This window comes from Acanthaster planci, linkage group LG12, assembly GCF_054643075.1.
Source record: "Acanthaster planci isolate LZ-2023a linkage group LG12, COTS_SCS, whole genome shotgun sequence".
NCBI classification, from domain to species: domain Eukaryota; kingdom Metazoa; phylum Echinodermata; class Asteroidea; order Valvatida; family Acanthasteridae; genus Acanthaster; species Acanthaster planci.
The window spans coordinates 16,116,523-16,142,140 of record NC_141788.1 but is presented as its reverse complement, the minus strand read 5'-3'; the positions used below and the strand labels follow the sequence as shown (position 1 = coordinate 16,142,140).

Below are 25,618 nucleotides of genomic sequence, written 5' to 3'. Positions count from 1 at the left end.
AAGGTAAAGCAGCTTTGGAGTGGATGCATCAGCTGCACATGGAAATTTATGCCCAGAACAATAGCTTCCTGGCAAGACTCCCTCTCCTGATAACAGCCAAAGGAGAAACAATTTATAGCTGGTTTGTTCCGATCTTTAAGAAGTCGTGTATTATTTCTGTAAGTTTAGACTGCCAATGCAACAGTAATATTACATCCTGTTCCATTTTTTTTTGGGGGGGAGGGGGAGATTGGGAAGTATAGCGTCTGCACTAGGAAGACGGATGGGATTAACAGCCTAGTACATGTGATCGGAATAATAATGGACTGTGCCAAGAAATTCACTACTTGTACTTGGCCAATACAAGCAGGCCCGATAAAGTGCAAGGCTTTCACACCAGTCAGCCGTTCTCTGATGGATGATCAGGTGTTGCTGAAAGAGGCAGATGGCTAGGCTCAAGACAAAGAGCACCAAGTTCTCCCCCTTATAGCCTCAACCTTTCCCCATTTCCTGCCATTACTGGACAGAGAGTTTAAGGAAGTGGAAGAGTATCCCCTTCAGTCCCCCCCCCCACTTTTTCTCAATTTCCACAAAGGCCTTTTCTGCTTCGCCTTATGACAGCTCAGCTAAATTGCCACTCACGAGTGTCTATGGCTGTAGTGACTCAACCCTATCTGCAAATGCGTGACGGAGTAATAAGACGATCATGCTCCAAAAACAAATCCCCCCTCTATCAGGGGTTCTCTTTTTTTCCAGAAAGATACCGCCAGTGACATCCCCCCTCCCCTGACTACAGTTTCCATCTTCTGTACTCCTGTCAACAGTTACAAGCCCACTGTAGGTGGTGTGAACTGTCTAGAGGCTTGTGTCAACACTGTCAGGGAGTCACGAAGTCGAAGTCGTACTGTCTGCCACTAATGCTGCAGTATTACAATTAACCCTAACCCTGAGCGCTGCCGCTTGTAAGAGGACATGACTTTATTGTTCTGTGAAGCCATAAGATACAATACACAAGACAATGTGCCATACAGTGCTGTGGCTCTATGAATGCATGGCTTTATTGTTCTCTGCACAAGTGACAATGGAAGTAACCTAGCCAGAAGTAGTAATCTGTAGCGCTAGATCCTTCAGGCTCAGACTATTACTTAGTATTTTGTAGTATTGTGTAGTGTAAGCCAAACAATATGCTTGGCGGTTAAAAGAGTGTGGCTTCAACTGGCCTTTTCTGCCACAACTCTGACAACACCGATACAAATGCAGACATGTACTCTCTACATTGTCAACTAAAGCCAATGACCTTCCACTGCAGTCAGGCGTCAATGTTTAATTTGAAACGATTCGAGTGGCTCGACTATTAAAAAAAAGAACAAATTTCTTAACTTCCGTTTGCTTTATTAACCGTCAAAAACAGTAACAAAAATTCCTTCCACTTGATTTCCCCCAGTACACAGACACATATGGTAAATTTGATTGATTTTGATTGATATGACAACTGTGTTAAGAATGCATCTTTGCATAGGAAGGTTGAGCTCTGCAGCTGACTGCATAAATTTGTCAACTGCCTGATAGAAAAGTGTATACAATTTTGAATTGTATGTTTGTGCTTGAAACTAACATTACCCCAACAAAAAAATTTCAGGTGACCAAAGCTACCCTCCCTTCCTTCCCCAGCTCTGAACTTGTGGGGACAGGTGCACAGTCATGTATAAATTATTGTCGGTAAACAAACTATAATTTGACAGTGTAACTGAAGACAAATTTTAATTTAAAAATTTTTCCATGACGACACTGCTGACAGGTAAAGAAAAAAAAAAATACAAAGTACAGCAGAAGTATATGTACACCAGCCTTCGACGGCCATGGCTTCCAGAGTCTTGATGCAGGATCACTCAGCCGATGCTAGGCAGAGAGCAGCTTGTGTGCAGCCGACCCACAAGCCATCCAAATTACAATGAACAGTGTTCATCTACTTGCATTTGCCCATGCGCTGCTCGGCTTGGCTCGGCCCCCGTTGGGTTATTTTGTCCCCTGATCGCTAGCGACAAGATAATGAGGACTAGCAAGATGTGAAGGCACAGAGTCATCACAGGATGCAGTGCAAGACCATTCATTTAAATGTGGTTAACACTGATGCAAGGTTTTTGCTTTGTTTTTTTATTTATGCCAATTTGAAGAATGGAACCAGAAACAGTGGGGCTGGTTTGAACTTTTGAAGATTGTAAATATACCATCGAATACATGGTGTGTTTTTTGTATATGATCAATTTCACATTCACAAAGACATCCATGAAAAAAGTGCAACTTTAAATATTCATCATTAAATTTAAACATTAAACACTAGTACTTTGCTGAAAAAGACAGCTTGTCAGGCTAACAGCATAGGGGTAGCCCATTTTTTTCTCAAGTGATGTTAATTTGCTGCACACGATCAATTACCCAATCAGGCCTTCATGTGCCCTGTTCTGACAAAGGCTCCTTTGTCGACATGTCACAGGTAATAACTAAACAAAGATTAATGATCCTTTGTTTTGTTTCTTTTTTGTTGGTTTAGCCAAGCCACAATTTGATGCCAGCAAATGGTACATCTGTTCATGGGGAATTGACAGTCCACTGCTAATCAGCTTTATATTCTGTTCACTGTTTGCCTAACTGTGAAGAATCAATAGCAACTATAAACCACAAAGTTGACATGGATTTCTGAAACCAGAAGTATACATGTACACACCAAAGGAGACAGGTGGCCAATCAATGTAATACACTGGTGCTGGTAGTTGCCGGAAACCAAACAGCACAGCCCAACTCGTGCAGGTACGAGAAAGCAACGATCAACTGTCAATGGGCTAACTACACGTACATGTATTTACTAAACAAAGAGGATCGATGCTGGTGTCTTAATCGTTTCTTCACAAATTGGCGGGTTGATGATGGCCTAATTGAAATGGGGGGGATCCCTTTCCTCCCCCTCCCCTAACCTGAAAGGAAATGTTCCCTGTATACTGACTTCAAGGGAACGCAATGAGTGGGGCTTATCTTTGGAGCATCTACAAGGCACCCAACAAAGCACTGGATCAAAGTCCCATGCTAAAAAAATTTTCGTGACTAGAGATTTTACCAAAGTCCGGACCCGGAGCCGGTACATGAAAGGTCGGTAAATATCTACTTCCCCAAAAGAAAAACTACTTTCATTTGACCGCTTGAAACTGGAAATTTATAAATAATGACAGTAATCATTCCTCAGTTGTACTCATCTGGACTGTGGCCTTCTGTCAACATTTTCATTATCAGTCAAAAAAACATGCTCGATTAAAATCTTACTTCGGCTCTGCTTTCAAAACAATGTTGTGGATGAAAGCAATCTAAAGCAATGTACATGCAAGTGCTGCACGTCAATTTGTTCATTGCTTAAAAATATTGAGAATGAAAATAGATCTCACTGTAATAAAACAGTCTCTCCCAATTTTCAGTTGGTGTCCCTTTCCTTGCACATAACAGAGATGTTTCACAAGCAAAATCATGACAAACTGCACACAAAACTGCCAGTGGCTCACATGGAAATTATTCTTTTTGTTACTCTTCATTATATTATAACTTTTACCATTCTAACATTCGTAAGTGGAGTATAATTCCCGGGAGTTTATATCACAAGAAACGTTATGGTTTGAGCACATGACCCAGGATATCCTGTGTGCACTGCAGTGCTGATAATGCCAAAACCAGCAGGGCGGTGTTAATGCATGGTACGGGGCCACTAACAGCTGCCAGGCAATGGCAACTTAAAGGGGCAGTGGACAGTTTGTATTCTCGGGGAAAAAAATGAAGCACATTATACATATAAATTCACCAACACTTCACGACATTACAGGTCATTTTCATGCCCATCATACATTTTTATGTAGATCACTTGATCCAACAAAATCTAAACTAGGGAAAAACTTAAGTGACCCTTTGGTATGAAAATGGTAACGATCAGGACTCTGGCATGGCCTAGGCCTACATGCCTCAAGTGGAGTACACTGTCTGCCTGCTTACGACACTTTTCAATTCTTAAAACATTTTCTGCACAAAGCCAAGACTACAATTATCTAAGACTAATTTGCTTCCTCTGTATTTTCTGTATTACAATTGAAATGCAAACCTTTCTCCAACATAAACAAATTGTTTTAGCGATGCCTTCAGTTTCCACGAAACCTCTGGCATTCTTAAAATCGGAGGGAATTTGTCGCAAACGGCTGCAGCACCTACACGTAAAACTCCACGTTATGACAACTGTGACAACATTTCCTATCACTCCTCAGCCCATCTTGGTCCCCGGCAAGTCTGCGACAATCTAAACTGCATTTATGCTCCAGATAAATACGTAAAAGGTGCGCAAATTAATATTGATGGTGTTGCTGCAGCTTGGGGGGGGGGCAGGGGGAGTGGAGGCAAGACGAGAGTGCAACAATAAATGCTAACAGTATCTCCAGGATGTTTATCGCTGTGTCCTGCCAACATTCTGCTCTCTCCCTCTCTCGTTCCTTTTGGGGCAATTTTTATTTTCTTGGCAGACATGTTTCCCCACCCCGCAGGGACACAGGCAGGTGCATTTACGACCCTCATATGCAAAAGGTGATCAAGTCTGAAAAACAACAACGGCAGTGTGTTCATGCAAGTGCAGAAAGGGTTAATTTTTTCCCCATCCCTTCTGATACAAAAACTGAATGAGTATTGGCGCAGAACAAAACGCCATTACCCGTATTGGAGTAACCTTGAGTATACAACAAAACAGTGGATACCAGTGTGCGTGAGCCTATAGCCTCCATTTCATGAATTATTGAAACGTAATTTGCCATTCAAAGTAACAAACAGGATGACAGAGCTGAACTGAAAGCCAGAAAAAAATTGCCTCCAATAATCCAAGGAATAGCAGGGATTAACATCAAGAGAATTTCTGCTAGCCATAAACAAGGCTCGTTTGGGAAATGCATTGACGATCTCTTTGTTGATCTGAAGATTGTTAACATGAATGAATCTTGTCAGTCGCTCCGTGCTGTACACGTATAGTTATTCCTTCGAAACCAAACTACATGTTCATGACTCAAATACATTGGATTCTTCACTCACTTTAATTTATAAGATAACATTAATGAGCTGGTTTGGGCACCCACACAAGCACAAAAATATGGGGAAAAACACTCATTCTGAATTCTAGTCAGATATATTTTTCTAGGTATTTGCATCTCACTTAGGGGTATGATGTTACATGGAAACAAACAGAAGGAAATGAGTGGAGAAAGGAGTACTGATTGACAGAGTGTTTATAGTGCAAAAAGACACTGCATTGTATAACATCACCTAAAATCAACGGCAAAATAATCTCAATTGGCGACGCAATGGAAGAATTTACTTCCCCCCCAATGTTTTTCTCCGTCAAGTGTTCCTCTTTTATTTCAAAATGTACTGTGTAAACAATATTTTTTTGATGAAGCACCCTCTTTGCAGAAAAAAACAATGTTAGAAATATTCCATGCAATTTGTTATCGTCATCACTAATTATGAACTGTGAGGTGCGAATAAAAACAGACCCCTGTCCATGCAGTTTCCTTATAAATGACTGTTTACATGGTTGCTACCAGTACAGTGAAAATTTTTGTTTTCCAGTCAAAAATATCCCCATGCCACGTGGAGATAATTTGTTGCCATGTTTTTTAGACATGACATTTGAAGTTTTCTGGCCACTCATGTTGGTCTTAATGTACATGCAGAATAAATTGTTCTTTAAATGTGAAGTTATAAATGGTCTTATGTTTGGGGGGGGAGTGCCTGCACGGGCCTTCCACGGGAGACAGTGGAATCATCAATGTCTTGTTAATCATTGACAGGGAACACTTTTTAAAATGGTCTACATGTACGTGTACGCTGAAATTACAGCCATACATGTAGATACCTAAAATCTGCCTTCCACATAGCAGTGTCATATGAACATACATGTACATGCACTTCTTCATCTGAAGCATTTTATTTTCTTAGCCCTTAACCAGTTTTTCATCTTGACTACGCAACATTCAAGAAATGGACAAGTGCATGTTCCCGTTAAGAATTTACCACTTACTAAACAACCATGGAAAAAAAAATCTTTTATTTTGTTCAGACTTGTACTAATACTAAAGTGACTTTTTGCCTGCATATGATTTCTAATTTCCTAGTTTTCTTTCAATATCCTGGTCATTCAAGCTAACGGGTTGTCCCTTCACCCCTCTGCACAATGAGCCCACAATGGACAACATAGTTTCAAGCCCTCCCTCCCCCTCCAACATGTTAGCTTTACAAATCATGTGGCTTTAGCGCTCACTGACAAAGGATTGATCCTTCGTGATGCTTGGTGGGCAGTTGCCATAGCACTCGATGATGTCATAATGTGGGCAAGTTTTATGGTTAAAGCCAAGACATGAGCAGCAGACTATGTCAAGGCTGAGAACTACTTTTTTTTTTCTGCCAGCCTTTCTTGTTTGGGTTGAGAAGGAAACATATCCTGATAATTCACAACATATGGACCGTGGCTTTCAGTTGCCCTAAGTAGTTCCAACTCATGTGGGGAGCAATCCAAATTAAAGTCAATTTTTTCCTGATGATACAGCTCATTCATTTAACATGACATTTGTCCCGAGTTCTGCATCCTGTGGTTCTATAAGCCTTGGATTACGTCTGGTACAAACATCTCCAGTGGTATGGATTAATGCTTTTAATAAAGTCTACAAGCAGGCCCCTACAGACATTCCAATTCTGTCGAGGACTCCAGAGTAGAGTTCCAATAAAGCTGCAGTGGTATCCCAATGACTGCGACTAAAACGATTGAGGTTTTGCCAATGAAGCAAATCAAGGCCACATTTTAAAGCAGTGTTCATGTGTTCCTTGAAAAATGACTAAAACTGATAATCTATCAACCACAACGTTATGGAACAGTAAGTTGATTAAAAAAAGTTCCATCCTGCATTATAAACACCGCAGTTCCAAAGAGTTTGTTTTTTTGTCGAGGACGAAAGTACATGTACATGCACTTGAACCCCACACTCCATCTCAGACCATGGGGGAAAGTACACAGAATTAAACTTGGCGTTTCCAACCAGAATCACGTATGCTCAGGGGGGTCATCAGTCAAACTGGGCAGAATCATGATGTCTCATCAGTCGGAGGGAAGCTCGCAGTGTCATTATACTTTTTGCTCTTTACGCTCATTTACACTAATTTATTTAACAGCACAAGGGACCGAAAGGAAAGAATCGTCCTAATGAGGCGGACTGGTCCCAACAAGCTCCGACTTCAGCCTCATCTATAAACCATACACATTTTTTGAAATACAAGAAAATAACAGCCACCTGCTCTCATTTCCTGATTTATTCATTCCAGCAACTATACTTGACCACTGGGAAAGGGCACTGGTTCCTCTACTTGCAGGTGATGCATTCGTCAAGGTTTGATCACTTTTTTGGTCAGAGAAATGGCAGTTGACATCGCCCTTACACGTATGTTTGACATGTTCTTCAAGTCCAACTGTTGAGAGAAAGAACAAAGTGGGAGCCACTTGCCTGTGATCTTATCCCGGATGAGTTTGCATGACTCAATGTCTCCAAACTTCCCAAAGAGCGAGCGCATCTCGTCTTGGGACATGTGTTGGGGCAGGTAGTTGACGATGAGGTTGGTCTTGCTCTCCTCGTTGTTGTTGTTGGTCTTGCCTGCCATCACGCCATTCTGCATCACCTGTTGGCTTGGTCCATCCATCATGGTTCCTGGAGGTACTCTGCATGTACAGACAAAATGAGGTGGGTAGAGTTTACTTTACTGCTCAATGCAGAATCGACAAGAAGTCACAAAACTTTACATATTTGCAATACTTCGCAAGCACATTTCAATCCTTGAGATGCAAAAAAAAAAACCAAAACAAAACAAATGAATTAGACTTCCTCCTTGAAACACACTAAAACATCTCCACTATTTTCATCTGAAATAAAAAGCCAAGAGTAATATCTAGTACCTAGTCTGTTTCTATACATGTAGATTATCTGGAGGTTCATGCCACCAGACTACTAAATATAAAAAAAGGGGAAAGTGTACCAGCCTTGTTTTTGACTTCAAAATGATATCAATAGGCTTCACTATCTGGTTCAAACCTCAATAGATAGTGATGCACTGATCTTCCCTTGGAAGGAAAAAAAATGGAACAGTTGGTTGGGTAATTAAAGTGCAAGTAAATTTTGCCAGATTTTTGTTTTGCAGTTATTTGCTGCACTCCAAGCCTAGAAACTTCCACCGCACCCCTCAAAACTAGACATTCTGTGTGGACACACCTGATGTTGAAACCCAACCAAGTCCTTTCTCTTGCAAATCCTGTATCCTGCTATGCACAATTGCCACCTCGCTTACAATCTGAAACTTGGACTCATCTCCCTTCATCACCCTACTAATAAGATGCTGCTATTCACATTTCCAATTGGGCAAAATTACAGGAATGAATCAGCGTGTGCTGGATAAGGAGACTAAGCCATCTTTAATGCCATCTTTAATGTAATTCCTCTTTGCCTAATTTGCCGCCTCACTCAATGAAATTCAGAGTAATCGAATTGCCTAAGCAATTCCTTCGGCCAATATCAAAGAGTGCTCTTGATAACATTGACCGTATGGGGTGCATTATTAGGGCACAAGAGAATAAATGAAAGTACAGATAAAAATGTAACTTGGGAGCGATGTCATTCTGATTGATAGTGTTAGAAAATTACAATGAGTTTTTGAAAACTGACAATTTAACAACATTGTTTTTAAAGAAAAAAGGAAAATTAATATTTCAATGTATACTCGGGGTTCCAGCTGCTGTTCGCCATTCTCGCCAATTGGCGAATAATTGTAATTTTGGCTATCATTCCATTGACCTGGCGAGAAAAATCGGAGATTATTTTGCAAATGTAGACAAACCTTACCGCTTGTTCGTCACCGAAATGTCATTTTTTAACTTCCAACTTTCACGAACAGTTCCTACTGACGTTCGCTGTTGCAGTGGTGAAAACACCTGCGCAAAGCTCAGTGCATAAAACGAAGCTGATCTGGATCACGCCGTGCACAAGCAACAGAACACGTGATGGAAATGCAGCTACCAGAACCAGTCAATACATGTACTGTACATTCCGATCGGTTACACTACATCAGCCATACATGCATATTGTATGCAACCCTAAAGTTGCAGATCGAAAAAATCATCATTGTTGCAGGAGGTGTTCTGCAAGTTAATTTACAGAACTTGGTCTCTTATTTACAGTGTATGTATGTATTTTCTGTGTCAATGAGTTTAATTTAAGGTTGTTTTGCTCATACTTGAAAGTTGAAGCGAGCGTGTTTCAACAAATTCCTGCCGCGACACAAAGTTTATCGCCCGCTGGTCTGGACGCATCACGCACGCTTACCACACGATACTCGGACATTGGTGGCCAGTTTGCCGTCATGATTGCCCAAGTAGCACTGTTTGAATTGTCCAAAATTCTGGTGAATTGTCAACTGTTGAAATTTCATATAGATTAACACAGGTGCTCATCACTTTGGAGATAAATTTAGGAGCTGTTATTCCCATTCATGGCATTCAATCAGGAAAAAATTTGCCCCCCCAACCCAAAACTTTTCTGACCTAACGCCCAATTGTGTAATCAGAAGCACAACTATTTTTGGGCCAAATAAAAGACCGCTTGCATGCAGTAGGCCTAAGTTAAATAACCAGAATTATCACGGATCTCGCGAAAACCTTAGGCAAGTGTTGATCCAATTCGGGCAAGCAAATTTATTGCATGGCCTGCCCGATTGGGCAAAATAAAAAAAACTTAGTCGCGGCCCGAGTCCAGTTGAGTGTAGGCCAGTGAACAGGTACGGATGTGTGGGCTCCACAATGTACAAGTTGCATCTTATTTCCTAGGCTTTGAACAGGAATAAGTACACTAAGTATCCGCATAATTTTGTGCATGCGCTATATACATGTAAAATGGCGCAACCTCAAACATGATAAACTGGATGCCTTGATGAGGGTGCTGTTGGAGGTCCTCCAAGAAGTGTGTTTGATTTCCATCGGGCATTCAAACTGTGGTCTGGTGAAAAATCTTGTGTTCTCGGTATCTGAATCGTTCATTTGTGCATGTATTCTTCACATGTACTTACATGTACCTTAGAAATAACTTACAGCAAAACGTGTGAAATATGAGATGTATGGAAATAAATTCCAACAAACATTTGAAATTTGAAACGTACAGGATGTAGTTTTTATTAAATGCTAGGCTGTTTGCAATAACTGATCCATTTGAAAAGCAGTTCACACGAACTGAAAAGAATCAGAGCAAATTACATGTTATTTGTTTATCTCTATCATCAAACAAATTGGCTACAAAAATACATGATGTTAGCTCGTAAATTTGTAGGATGGCTATAAAAATCAAACTTTTGGCTACAACTTTGGCTAGTAATTGAAGTTTTCCAGCTGGAACCCTGTATACTGAATGCCAATACCTCAACTTAAAGCAGTAAACAAGAGAACAGGTCAACAGGTGACAGAAGAATTCACTTTTAAAATACAGTTTGGTGGGCATCAGGCCTTGAAAGAAAACAAATAAACTCCATTGTTCAATCTTTCATATGAACATGTAATTCAAGTTTGATACACCCACGAAAGTAGTCTGGGTCATCCTCACTGTGTAGTGTAAGTCACTTGGAATCTACATGTACATGTAAGTTAGGCTTGGCCTGGTTAGAGTTTATATTATACTGTATACATGTATATCGTACATGTATTCTGAATCTGACCCAACCGGTTACCATCAATGTTGCCATTTCCAATCAAAACGGATAAAACAGAAAGGCACAGACAACAAATTCAGTGTTGAGGAACCTACAAGTCACATGTCCCAAATTTCAAAACAAATTCTCCTCCCCCCCCCCGATCGGTCCGACAGAAATAACATTCGAGTGCCCGTGATATTCCGGTCCCGATGTGTTGTTGCCACTTCCCTTCTGAACTAATCACAATTAATTCTCCCACATGCGACAGTCAAGGACTCTTTAGGTGGTAAATTCTACCGCAGCACACTCGACTACCTCAGAGCTACATCACGAGGCATAATCCACCATATGCTTGGACTTTCTTTTTTCAATGATTTACCCACAGCATGTGGACTTCAAGTGTCGTGTATTACATGGAATAATGGTGTCTATCTTCTTGAACATGACAGCGATTGATGGCCGACAGTGCAGCAGAGCAATTGCCCATTGAATCCATGACAATAATGCTTACAAAATGCTGCCTGAATTTATTATTTCTTCTCAAGGGTACAGGGCTGGGGGGGGAAGCAAACGACACTGGATCTCTTGATCGAAACCACAACAGCAGAGCTAACAGAAAGCTATAACCGACACAATCATTAACCAAGTTAGGCCGGTAAATTAAAAAGAATCATGACCAGAGAGAAAGGATTTGAATGATCGGGCAGGCATCATGATTGATGGGCATGGATAAAGTATGCACTTAATTCCAGGTTGCCTAACATGGGAAACAACGGCCTCTACTGCTGTTGAGCATGGGTGGAACAACTGCTTTTGGAGTTTCACAAAATACTGCTGAATTCACAACTCATTCCAATCTATGTAGGTACATGCATTAGGCCTACATTACTCCAATCAGCTGTCTGCTCAAGACAGCATCCGGATCCAGCCGCTATAAAAAGAGCGTCCCCCAGAAATGAAAACTGAATTGTTTACTTAATGTGCTGCCTTTCCCTATAATGCCCTTTAATGGCCAGACTGGTTTGGCAATCTCTTCCCATCAGCAATAGAGCCCTGCTAATCATGATAGCCTGGGTCTAATTGAGATTGAACCCCCTCATTCTCACACCCAGCTGATAAACCAGTCAAACAACTCATCATGCGGTGTACATGTACATGTACTTGCTGGCAGAGCTTGGTGATAACTGTAAAAAAACAGTATGAAATTATAATTGGCTTATAATCTTGATAGAATGTAAAAATAGGGGAATGACAAATTCCTTTTTGTCTAACAATTATATTAATTGGCAGTGTAACCTGAAAAAAAAATACATTTAATTTACCTGCATGCCATATGCTACAGGCCTCAAAGTCGATCGTGGCAAAACCATTCATCAAATGATGCTTGTGCATGACATTGTTCAGAAGATGAAATAAGCATCTTAATGCATTTGTCTAGAAAGGCCAAGGGTGTCAACAGTAACCAGACTGGATGTTCTGGTCGGGAATCAACACTAAGCCATCAGTTCCTGAAAGCCTACCTAAGGACCGATTATCTGTGTTCACCTTGTTTCCCAAAGACAACCAAGACTTGCTGGGGAGCTATAGAAATCATTCCTTGTTGAATCCCCCTGAATCATGGATGCGACTTAATTGTCCTGGTACCCCTGAGGATTTATTCCAAGCAGGTCACGTTATTGAGCGGCCATGTAAGGCAGGAAACAGAAAACGCATTCGTCTGCACGTCTCCTTGCAGACACTTCCTCAGGATTGGGAAAATATTCCACGCACGCTAACCAGCCACTCAGATTACAGATAAACAGCTCGTAGGCTTTGGCCAACTCTCCAATAACACTCCAGCAAAATTTCAAAGCGAGGGACTGGGGAAAATATCAATCATCAAGAAAAAAAAAAACAACAACAACAACCTCCCCACTAAAAAAAAAAAATTAAAATAAATAAAATTTGTGATACAGATACTGTAAATGTACTTCGATATCCTTAAGTCACGAAGCATAACAACAGGCCATGTTGGGATGAGGATTGTTCATATTTCTGCAGAAAGTAAACTTCAGGATATGGACAAATATTCAAAATATTTCCCCCAAATGACATGAAGTCAGTATCTTTATCCAGCCTTGAAAAATTCAGGAAATTAATGTCAATTAACCAAAATTGAGTTTCTCTTAAACAAATATTTGAACTGCCTTGCCCGAGTAGGGTAATTAGAATCAGTTTAATAATCATATTAATAGTAATAACTGTGGCGCCAAACGTCTGGAGCCAATTCAATTTTACAAAACACCTATATACGTATATGTGGTTTGACTAGACTGCTTGCCTTGAAGACATAAAAGGTTTGCATCGGTCAAAATCAACAACTTTCATGCGCAGTCCTCTCCCTGTGTCTCCCCATTCACTCTTTATGGCATGAGTGGTCAGGAAATGGCCAGTTTTAGCACAAGATGTAAAAAGGAGACACTGCGCTGAGATAAAACAGATTGCTCCTTACTCTTGAAGTGAAATGATTTTGTGATTCATGTAAAGTTATTTGCCTTTATTTAGCAGTTGAGGCATTTAATGACCAACATTTGTACATTTTACATTTGTACAAGCCAACTGGAAATAAGACACCAATATCTTGGTTAAGAAACTGAAAACCTAAATTTCACTTACTTATAAAAGCTGCCTCCGTTACTTGGAAAAATTCATTATACACAATTAGAAATATGTTTTCATTTTGCATTTTTTTCTTTGGGGGGAAATATTTATAACGATGAATAACAAGTTACAACACGGAGACCGTTGATCTTTTTGATACAGCATTAATACCTACGCAAGTAGATGAGAATAAATTTATAAATGACACAAATGAATGGACAGAAAGGAAATGAATTCACCTGTTTCCAGGCAAGACAGATTTTATCAAATATGACAAATTTCAGAGGAAAATGTGGAATTCTTACTTCTCACAACACGTCTTGTACCTTTTTGTCTCAAACAAAACAGTTTACAACTGAGAGTGGTGCCGAGTTGGAATAATGTGTTGCAGGAAAGAACTTTAAGTTCTCATCCAATACAACAGTTTTCCTGTTTATAGCTATTCCTCCAAGTGGCTGCTGTGCACACCGTACTACCTGCAAATGCATCTACTACCTGTATACAACAACTTTCAAGCACAGATGCAGTGCCAAACAGCACACACGGACATGCATCAGACGAAGCCTGGGCAATATTTGACCCTCTTTACCGTCAGCTTTCTTGAAGATGACCTCACAGTCGGACATCCCCAAAGACAAGCAAGCTCCCAAGTCTAAAAGTGTCAGCCACGCATTTGGCTCCCCGTGGAAGTTTGCAAATAGCGGTGCATATGAGCCCTAATCTCGCCTCGATATCTGCTCTAAATCGAGGGAGTTCATCGACAACATGCAGCTTGAACTGTGATGCAGGGCACTCTGCTGACATCAAACATGTCAACCCAATCTAACACCAGACAAAAATGAGTCACAAGGTGCTGACGGACAGTCCCAGCTGAAGGCTTTCTAAATGCGCAGTGTAAATCAGTGAATCTTCAGCGTTTTTCCCCCCCAACATCAGCATGCCAAACTGAGTGATACCTGTTCACATCAAAACGAAGAATTCAGTTTGCTCTATTTGCATGTAAACTCAAACAAACTTAATGGACCAAAAACAATACTGGCATTACAACTCATTTTGTGGAATCCACTCACAATTACCAATCCAGCATCTCCGTCTTTGCATACCACTTTCCAATTTAGAACAAACCCGCAACATGAGACTAAACAAAAACATTAGTTATAAGCCAATTAGGAGTGTGGCATTTGATAATGATGCTATACTCAAGGGTTATGTAAATTCAGTCAGTGATTTACATTTAAATTGGGTTTTAGCAAAAACATATATACTTATCACTGATTACACTTTTAAAATAGGGGCACCATAAAAAGCATAAGTTCTGCAAGGTGAATTTGGAAATGGACAAAGTGTAATCCTGTCATAGACATGTACATGTTCATTCAAATGTCATCTATTTGAAGCAATACATATAATACATACAATGATAAATGCAGACTTGTTTCAGGCTCAATCAAAATATAAATCTTGCATTATCTCCGCTTTAACATATGCGCAATGGCCAAATTCGGTGGGACTGCATAGGGAGAGAGAGAGAGAGAGAAGGGTGAAATAATGTACTCGCACATGCATCTAATGCCCAGAAGCCATAGGTGCCCCAGAACACGAACGAAATTAGGCCAGGCTCGGTAAATGCACTCCATTTCGGTCTAAAATAACTGCCGATTGCCCCATCAATGGCAGACGTTGGCCAATATTATTGAATTTACCCCTGCTTATTGGCTCAGCGCATGCGAGACAAAGCTAGTACATCCAAGCACCACAAAGGAGAGGGGAGAGACCCTTCCTGGGGTGTGTATTTTCTTCTCTCCTTTGTTGACCAAGTCTGGTCTCTCCCGAGTTCTGCCTCAAAGGGCCCCCATTATTAATTCTGGTAGCCGGCTGGGCTTTTGGAATTATAATGAGTTGCAAGAACACACACTGGAGTGATTGAGATATTAAGTAGAAAATATCCACTCCATTTCTTTCCTCGTTTGCTAAATTCCCTCTTTGAAATCAGCTTGCTTACGGATGGTGATGTGAATGTCTGTTTGAATTACAGAGTAAATCAGAACATGCACAGATCCGTTTCCCAAATGAAATGCAAAAATTCATGCCACAAATACCTCAACCGGTTTTACATCACAAGAATAATGCTTCTGCCTTACTTGTAAAAAATTAAGTCTTTTTTTCTCTTAAACTTAAGAAAACAGACCTTCACTCTTTTATATCCCCTTCCATGATTCTCAAAATAAATGACTGTGGAACACATGTGAAACAAGATTCCCCTCCCTGTAACCGAAGTCTGCATAAACCCTCCCTCTCTTTGGAGTAATTATGTTCGAGGGGAAAAGCGAGCCAAAATGTTCAGAAAAACACTGCAAATGATCAGTCACATGATCCGAATGTAATTAATTCACCACCTTTTTTTCGTGCGCTCCTTGTCTCCGCCATTCATTCCATTAATCAGCTGGACCAACATCCCCTCTACAAGCTGCCATTCCCAGGATGAGATATTTATAAAATGTCACACCTTGTATGTCTAGGGAACTAGATGTATGTGTATCCGTGTGTTTGTCTCTAAAGTATTCATGCTAATGAAGGAAAGCAAATGCATAAAGCAGATGTTTGGCATTCTGCTGTGCATCTGCAATGTTTGCAAATTTGACATCAACTGTTTGAGTATCGATAGCTGCGACTTCTACTCAGTGAAAATAACACAAGCACATGACAAGTTAGTGTTATAATTACGTATCTGTATGCAATATTCTTTTATTCAAATTAACAAGTGAGATTTTCAGGAGCATTCAATTCTAAGCCCAACTAATTTCTAATAAATAAACATGTAGCATCGAAGCACCAACATTCTAGGATCACTTACAAGCTGCATGAACAAACTGTTTCCTGCTTTCTTGCGCGAGTGCCAAATTTACGGATTTCCTGTTCTACATGTAGATAAGTGTGTCTACCTTCTTTAAAAAAAAAAAAATCTGCATGTACAAGGAATAGCACCTATCATCCAAGAAATTCAAAGTGTGACTTCTTCCGATTCAGTACAAGACTTTTAGGAAGCTAGACTGCAGGATGCCCCTACCTAATAAGGGCATGGAGGAAGAGGTCAAGGAAAGGCAGTGGATGTAAACACAGGAAGAGGTGAACGGCATTTGCTGGGGCGCATGCCAAGAGGAAACTGCTGATATAAAACTGCCTTCAGCTGCCCCCCCCCATCTGGAAAAGGTGGTGACAACTGATTAGAAGAGCCTGGGTAGGTCAACCTCGGCAAGTGAACATAAAAAAGCAACATTATGGGGGTTTTCCGGTACAGGTTGGTAGACTGTAGTGCGATTCTGGAAAATAAATCATCCCGAAATGTTTAAACAGTTACATTGAAGTCAATGACCTGTTCGAGACCATGGATTATGAAAGAAAAGGAGAAAGTTGTGAAGATGAAAGACAATACACAATAAAAACCTCATACACACACCCACACACACAAGTGTGTAAACGCCTTCAATCGTAGACTCCCTATTGTTCCTCTTTTGTTCATACTTTAACTTTTTCGGAAGACCTCCCATATGTTTTGTAAACGTTTTCCAACCGTGGACTCTTTGGCAACCGTGGACCCTATTGTCCCCTGTTGTTATAGGTCCACAATTTGAATGTGTATACAAACTCACACATAAATTACATGTACATGTAGCTGGCTCTATTCTGCAGCAGTGTCCTTATTCAGCCATTTCTTGTTACTTTCTACGCCCACTCTTTTTTAATGCTACAAATTCACATTGTATAACATTTTTGATAAAGATAAGGGTCATAAAGGAATTCAATTGACATTTCACCGAATTGATCATGCAAGGAAAATGAACTTGGACGTGGTCAAATAGATATTACAACAGCCACATGCAAAGAAAATCACACAATTCTCATAATGGCTAAATTCCCAGCACAAAAATCTCTGAATTGAACTGCGGGTACATGAAGGCAGTAAATCTGAAGACATATAAAAGTGATGTGCTGCATTTGCCTCCCCCCTCCATTACCTCATGCAGCTCATGCAATGATTGATATTAATGATGGCCTTAATTAAACCCATTTCCCTTTATAGTCCTGACAATATCATCTCGATTTATGGGGAGGATGTTCAGTGATTGGGGGAAGAAAAGTAATTAAAAGGCATCCTTACTGAAAGAATGGTTCAAACTCCATTGAGAACAATTTCTCTTCAAGTCTATTTTATTACAGCTACTCAAGGAAATTGACATCTGTGCCAATATCGGCCAAGTCATTTCCTACTGGCCACAAGGACACGTTCCTTTCACTGCTAACAGTGGCAGTGACTGCCGAGTCATATGCATATTGCAGCCTTTTCTTTTAGTTCATGTTCCTGGGAAAAATATGTTTGGCTCATTCATTGTCCTTTCATCCATTTTACCATTTTTGGTAAAATGTATAGATTCAGAGCAAATGAGATTTTTGTTTGATAGGCCCCTAATTGTGCAGCTCAAACCAGCGAGACACATTAAAATAAATTGAGGAGCGCAAGAAATATGCCTAACGTTAAGCACACCGTATTCCTATCAACACCTGCAGCACTTGCAGCAAATTTCACTAACGTATTAATTGGGGCTGGTAGTCTACATATACATCTAGCCGATGGTTCAACATGGGATGGTTTGCCCAAATAAGCACAGGGGAAGGGATGATTCATTGACAACAATGGGGCTGCTTCTACCATGGCCTTGCATGTCTAGCCAGGGCCCAGCCGTCTTAATCTAGTTCACGTACCATGATGCAAAGTGGAATGGGTTCAGAGGAGGAGAAAGCCTCTGCTTCATGTTAAGCGCACCGACAGATGGACCATGCATGCAGTGTACAATGTACATGTACATGTACACAAGGATGGCACACGGACCTTCTGTAATTGACTCACTGACAAGATGGCTGCCCTCCTTGGAGAGTGACGTTGTGTACGTATACGTCTTGTGTACATATACATGTACAACAATATGGAATGAGGAATTGACAATTCTGTCTCGTTAGTGCACCAATGCGATGTCATCACTGTCATGGCCACTCATTTAAACTTTTCCTGAAGCAAATGAAGTCATTGAATCAACCCCCGACAAAAGCATGGAATTTGCCTGACAAGATCATGTCCGTACAACCAGATTCGTACCAGTGAAATTGTTCATGACAGTGGTATTCATTTCTGATGCAACTCGATGCGGGTGTGATTGGCGCTCGGGATACATTTTCCACGACCGGTGTCGAGTTTAATTTGCTTTACCATTACAATTAGTTCGTTAATGGCGTGCATCATTGCCCCAACTGTAAATGGAATGGGACTTTTGCTTGGTCTGTGCTGTGCACTTGTCTAGATGTTTGTTTTTTTGCAGATGTAGAGCAAAGACGAGTGAAATGCATCAGCATGTACATGTATATGACAGGACCTGAAAATCTGGGCATCACTAGATAAGCCAATTTGTTTATACCCGTAAATACACGTATCCTCTGAACAATTTAATGCTTATCGACCAAAAATTGATATGTTAGTGTTAAGTTCAGCAAATTTTTGTAACAAAACCTTAAATTTAACTATACAATTTGGCTTTTTTGCCATGAAATACAACATTTTGTAAAATATAAACTGATAACATGAATTAGACTGTTGCCAATTTCTCTTTTTTTGTTGCAAGTTGCAATGGATTTCAAATTCAACTTCGCTCGTAAAATTTTGAATTGATAAATTAATTTTTAGCTGCTCAAAACTACTCTTCTTAAATCAAAGACACTGGTTTCTGTTGTGCATGATTCAACGAACCACTGCCCATACCCTTTTCAAAGGGCTTGATTCCTTCTTTGTTAATTTCTACAAACGCTATGGCAAATGTGTTATTTCACACTGGGTTTTGACCTATATGCAGGAAGGTTTCACACACAAAAAATAACACAGGGTGCTGAGGCTGCTGAGATACATTTATTTTTACACCCATATGCTGGAATGACACAAATGGGACAAAAAGTACTCAAAGAATTTCAGAGCATTAGCAAGCTAAAGGATGGAAGTCCCATGTTGACACGACAAAACAGGTGATGAAACTGCAAAGAATGCAGCAGCAGGAAATAGATATACAAGTACCTGTGGGGATTTTCCATGAATAGCTGGCTTCTTATGTAGATAAGAGATTAGTTCATATGTTCATCTCCACGGATGTCAACGCTCGAAATTTTCTCTACATCACATGTATAACATTAATCCACAAAAAAGTGATCTTTTCAAGGCAATGTTTCAAACAATTGCAAACTGGAAATGTTATTATTTCAATACATGGTGTTAAATGATCAAGTAAGCCTTCATGAAAAGCAAGGTGTAAATGGTAGATCTTCATGATGTTCGTTTTCTTTATTCTTCCGCTGCCCTGATCAAGAAATTGTGGATTGGTTACGTCTCATGAATGGTGATTTTCCCATAACTGTACACAGGTGTAATGTGGGGGTAACCCAAGGACTCGTTTGTTGTGGGCTCAGCTGGTAAATTGAGGCGACAAGCTAACTAATAATTGGCTGTAATTGCAACACTTAAAACTGCTGGTACATGGGAAAGGGAGGACAAACAGGTCACTGCCCTCTTCCACAAATGGACCGTTTGGGGATTAAATTGTTGTAAAGCGAAGATGGCAATGAGAAAATGAGGTTTTGGTCCTACCCTGTCTACCCAAAGAGTTTAAAAAGGCTGCATGTTTTAGCCTTGCACCTTGTAAAGACCATAAAGATTACATGAAGAAGTGGTTTTTGTAACATGCCCCCCCCCCACTTACCCCACCTTTGCACTTGGGCAAACTGCCCTAATGCTATTACATGCAATGGGGGCTGCCTAGCAAAGAACCGATACCCCGGGCACACAATGGGGTTAAATCTAGTTTAAATGTACACAGCACACTAATAATTTCTCTAGACTAAGGCACTTAGGCAACCGATTGGATTGCAGTTTGCCAGCTTCATCTCACATCCAGACGACTGGAGACTAAGGCTTCACATTAGAGTAATGACTTTTCACTTGGTTTCCACAGCACCTAACTGGAAACTGTGCCGTGTAACACAGCTGCCCTTATACTATTCCATCTTTTATTGACGGCAATTTCTATAATGGAAAATTTATAGGACTTCACTCCAGACAAAAGCAGCAAGCTATTCACACATTTTAATAGCAAAACAGCTGCAATGTGATAAATTAAAAACCATGTTCTGGTAATCCATTTGGCGAATAGGAAATAAACAGTATTGCCCAATTCATCTTAAACTGTGAAAAAACAAAATACATGTACTGTATATCAGTTGATGCTCTCTTGGCAGTAAACTGAACAATCTGTGCCACACACGATTGGAGGAATTACTTGAAGGCACAATGGTGCTTAGTACACAGTGACAAATGTATCAGGATGCATACATTATCCCAACGGGTCATCCCTGCTGTTGTGATACGTAATAGCCATGCTGAACGTCACGGTGCTGAACATTTCCTGTTTTGTCAATCCCACAATGTGTTTATGGAAACACACAGCAGACTTGGGGCACAGTGTGTCGTGGCAGTAAATTTGTTCGCGTCAGAAAAAAAAGGCTCACTCTGTTTTAAATTGTACATTTACTCTATGGACGTGTACACTTCACGCGACACTAAAACACTGAGATCATGCTCAAGAGGCTGAGCTAATATTTAATGAGCGATTCCAATAAGCCAGGACTGGGGTTCACTTTAGCAGTTTATTTCCTGAAAAAAAAAAACCCAAAAAACACACCAACAGATTCAAACTCGTGTAATTTATCTGCTGTTGCAACAAAAGCCAGTGCATTATGCTTTAGACTGTACCACTACAGTGCATGTTGGAGACAGCCATGATGTTGCAAGTGTATTTTTGTCTAGTGCACACAAGTGGACAAGCAATGGAGTGCATGTACACACTCCATTAGGGCTGCCAATCTTAACCAACAAGGACAGTCCTCCCCCATGTACATGTAATTGAAATCACTACTGGGCAGCTGTGAATGGATACATTCCCCCTCAAACATCCATATGGAAACTTATTTACAAGACAGGAACTTACATTGGGGGGGGGAAACCAAAGATGGACAAAAAATCTGCAAATTGGAGGCAGTGTTTTACAGCAGGGGCAGGTGCAAACTTCTTTCCAACTATGAAAAAGCCGGAAACTAGCGGTTCCTTTGTTGGTTTAGTGCATTGTTTTTTTTACATGTCCCTTAACCTAGTCTAGTCTTCTGAACAAGGTAAATCTAAACCATCCCAATTATTATTTTGTCCTAGTCATCTGTGTACATGTACCACCACACTTTTCCAACACAATGATGGCCATGTAAGTAACTGTGCTCCATTACTCACACCGTTTCTTTGTGCACACCCAGGCGCTGTGGGTTTTCCTTTTGTTGGGCTACTCATTGCTTCGACCCCCCCCGAAAATTGGGGTAGCCCAGTTTGTTCATAGTGAGGGGCCACCCAACAATGGGCGCGGAGCCAAGGTCTCTGCAGTGGCGCGTGCGGGCCACGTGCGGCATGCACGGTACAGAGAGATTGACCTGATCGGCCCTGCATGGGTCCAACTCGGCTTACTCGCTCCGTCCCCCCATGCTGATTGACGGGTGGCACGCTTGGAGAGCCACGGCCCAGGCACAAGGCCCGCACACTACCCTTGGCACGCGACTGGAGTCGCGTGTCGCTACACCACACTGCGCAGAAGTCCTAACTTTGTCAAGGACACCGAGGCAAGATGGCTTATCAGCTGCCGACTCTAACAAGGGCTAAACCCGGAACTTTTTTTCCGGTATGCCCATGTTACGTTCTGGTTCTCCCTGCGCTAGCTTGTTATTTCCCCTTTGCTGGTTTCAATTCAAAGAAAAGAAAGCTGATTAAAACAGAGGTTGTATCTTAGGGGGACAGGTGTGAAGTTTATATTTAACATTTTCAAACCCTCTTCCAAAAAATTCAACATGAGCCAGCAATATGGAAAAAGGAATCCATTTCGGCTAGGCCTACCACAATCAAAATATCTTGACATGGGCTACTATTTGCCAACATTTGCAAAACTTTTAAAACAAGACGGAGCAATAAAGTATTTCTGTGGAATTCCTAGAAAAATGGGACAAATAGCTCAGGTTATTGAGAAAAGCATTGGGGATGTGCGAGTCATTTAACTACATCAACTTTTCTCCATTGAAAATATTCCTGTTAGGCATGTCAGGCTTTGCTATTTCCCCTCTCCTCAGCCCTATCGAGACACAAACGAGATATGGTTCGTTTCGGCTAGAGACCAACAGTACTTTTGGGGAAAAAATTACAGGACAAACATGACCAATTTTGATTACTGAAGTTGGACTTAGCCTCCACAAAAATGACCCCAGTGGCAAGCACAATTAAGACGAATTCCCAGGCTCAGTGGACACAAATCTGTTTCATAGGCCTATATTTCCGAAGTTTACGGTCACTTGGTTTTTTGGCCAGTAGCCAACCGAGCCTTAAAACCAACTTTCCTGTACATTTCTAGCAGTTTTTTTAATTTTCATTTTGTTAGATCTGAAACTAAATTTGACAAGTTTAGACTACCATACAATAGTCACTGAATCCCAAAGGCATGAAAGAAAAGCATTGGTAGACCTATCCCTATGCCAGAGTAGAGGATCTAAAACCAATGTCTTCAGTTCGACCTGGGCCCTACTCCGTCTCTTGGCATTTACAGTCGCGGTTGGGCGAGCGAAAGATTCGAGAAATACACAAGCTTGCAATGGTCAACATAACAACACAAAGAAGTGTCAATTGAGCTACAAACACAAGGGCTCTGAAAGCAGAGAAACACGTGCTTTATAACTGTAGCCTAAGTAGCTTACCTTGCTGACGAAGGATCCGAACCGGCAGAGTAGTCGTCCGAAGACCGAGTAAACTCCGTGGATTGGTACACGCAATTCATGCAAGCAGCGGGGTCAACTCTGACCAGGGCTCCGTCAGTGTGCTAATCCGAGAAATGTCGCACTGGGGTTTTTTATAAGACAAAAAAATCGGCTCCCGAGTTAACTGGACCCGACTTGAATTGGAAATGTTGAGTGAGTCAGCGTGACTGTTTTTTTTTTCTTCCGAAGAGACGGTGGACGGTCGAGGGGGAATGACGAAGTCGGTGTCGGCCAGCTGCAATGTGCACGACGATGTAGGGTGACCTCACCAGTCAGACTAAGTAATGGCCCCAATAGGAAAATGTCCTCTTCCCTATACGCAGAACACTAGAGCACTAAGCACTAAAACCTGCCCTAGTCGGCCGACGCAAAATTATCGGTTGCAAACGAAGAGAAAACGGCTTAAATAAGGGAAATTTTCGGTACAACGAAATGACTTGTCAACTCCTACAGATAACACAACGTACGGATGTGTGTACCGAACAAAAATACAGAGAACGTGCAGGATTCGTTTTTATAACTCATACCCGGAGGACGGATAACGCACAGCTGGATGGCGGTGAATATCACTGCGCCGCCGCATAATACTGGTGATGTCTCATCGCGTGCTCGACCGTCGGTGATGCCTGTCTGTTTACGTCGGAATATAATGAATAATAATTGCCTTCATCAGAAAATTCTGTGGGTTTTTCACTTAAATTTTTACAATTCATCGTAGCCCATATCGAATATTTGAGTAAGACCACATTCTGTTACCAATTTAATAATGGCTATTGGGAATTTCATATTTTTAATGTATTCTTTTAATCTTCATTTGCCAAGAAGCCGGATCATTTCTCCCCTTCAACAGTCAACAGTTTGTTTGTTTGTTGGGTTGTTTGTTTGTTTGCTGGGGTGTTTGTTTGTTTTATTAACCTGTCGGAGTAAAAAATCTATTGAACCAAAATGAAGAAAACGCAGAGACAAAGTCCAGAATGCCTATGGGATCTTAAAAAATATTCATTTGAGACACCGATTACGTAAGATTAGAATGATAGACAATATCAATTCCACTTGATAAACTTCTGAGCTTGTCAACAATTAACACTTGGTCGATTTTTTATTGCAACACGAAAAATTTTGGTCCTCATTTTCCCTCTCTACTTGCTTAGCAGGGATTAGCCGCCACCGAGAACAGAGAGTTGGAAATTAATAGTTAACACGATTCATGTATAGACTAGACTGACAATCGTTACCCGAGGTGTGTTTTGACCACCAGCCCAGCGAGTGAGGGCGCAAATCAGCAGCAACGGTTGAGGTACTTACCTACCATACAATGTACATACCATAAGCTGTCGTGTACATTAAACTTTGTGAGTCTTTGCTCGATCGACAGAGTTTGTAATTTAGTATTCAGGAAAAAGAACACATTTCTGTGACCTGGTAATCTCTTTTGTTTGAACGAAAATAGCATTGATGTTTTATAGCAAATTCCAGGGAATAGTTTTGAGAACTACTTTCTAATCTAGTTAGATTTCTATCCATGGGCATGGGCCACTTCGAGCTGGCATTAATGTGCGCGCTGCTTTTTTTACAAGCCGTTCTGCGTTGATTTTAAAACAATTATGTCTGACAATGTAACACTTTGCCAATTCCCAGATCACACTTTTTTGTATGACTGGAAGTTCCATCTTGCAGTTCTACACAACTAAGTCAACGAACTAGGTGCCTTCAGAATGTCATTGACGATTTTATGAAAGTACCTTCTCAAAGGGCTTATTTCCACTGCCACTCCACCCTTTGTACGAGAAAACCATAACATGCTTGCCTAATCCCTTATTAGAATGACATCATACGACCAGACTGTTTCTTCTGCCGCACAACAAAAACGTAACACTAGGCAGTCTAGTTTACAAAATAAATTAATGCATTTACATTGTACATACATGTAGATAAATCTTCACATTATTCAACAGGAAAGTGAACTGGAGAAAACACTGGATACAAATCCCGCAGGAATTAAATTGACTAGCTTATTATTGCTGACAAATGCCGTAGAGAGCAGGCTCAATGCTACACAATACATGTGTATTAGATACACATACTCGGGAAATTTTTGTCCAACATTTTGACTAAAATTCACCAAATGCCTGTCAAGCAATGTAAAACTGCATTTGCATCTCTAGACAACCCCACAGGAACATTGAGCATAAGGGAAAGGAGAAGAAAGGGAACGGTTCGAGGAATGTGAAATCAGGAAAAATTCTCAAATATGTGTTTCAACGACCAAGAAAGGTGTCATTCT

General features: G+C 40.8%; 1 protein-coding gene across 3 annotated transcripts in view; it reads right to left on the bottom strand.

Moving 5' to 3' along the window:
• The window catches only part of LOC110978479 (ELAV-like protein 3), a 62,394-nt gene extending 38,533 nt beyond the window's left edge, over nucleotides 1-23,861 (bottom strand). Inside the window, exons 1-2 of one of the 3 annotated variants that reach the window (XM_022233505.2) lie at nucleotides 23,275-23,861; nucleotides 7,545-7,756 (exon numbers count right to left, since the gene is read on the bottom strand). In XM_022233505.2, the coding sequence (XP_022089197.2) occupies nucleotides 7,545-7,756; nucleotides 23,275-23,354 (292 nt within the window). In that variant the 5' untranslated portion in view covers nucleotides 23,355-23,861. The remainder of the gene's footprint in view (nucleotides 1-7,544; nucleotides 7,757-23,274) is intronic. The other 2 variants (XM_022233504.2, XM_022233503.2) reach the window with 2 other exon arrangements.
• Nucleotides 23,862-25,618: the final 1,757 nt, after the last annotated feature.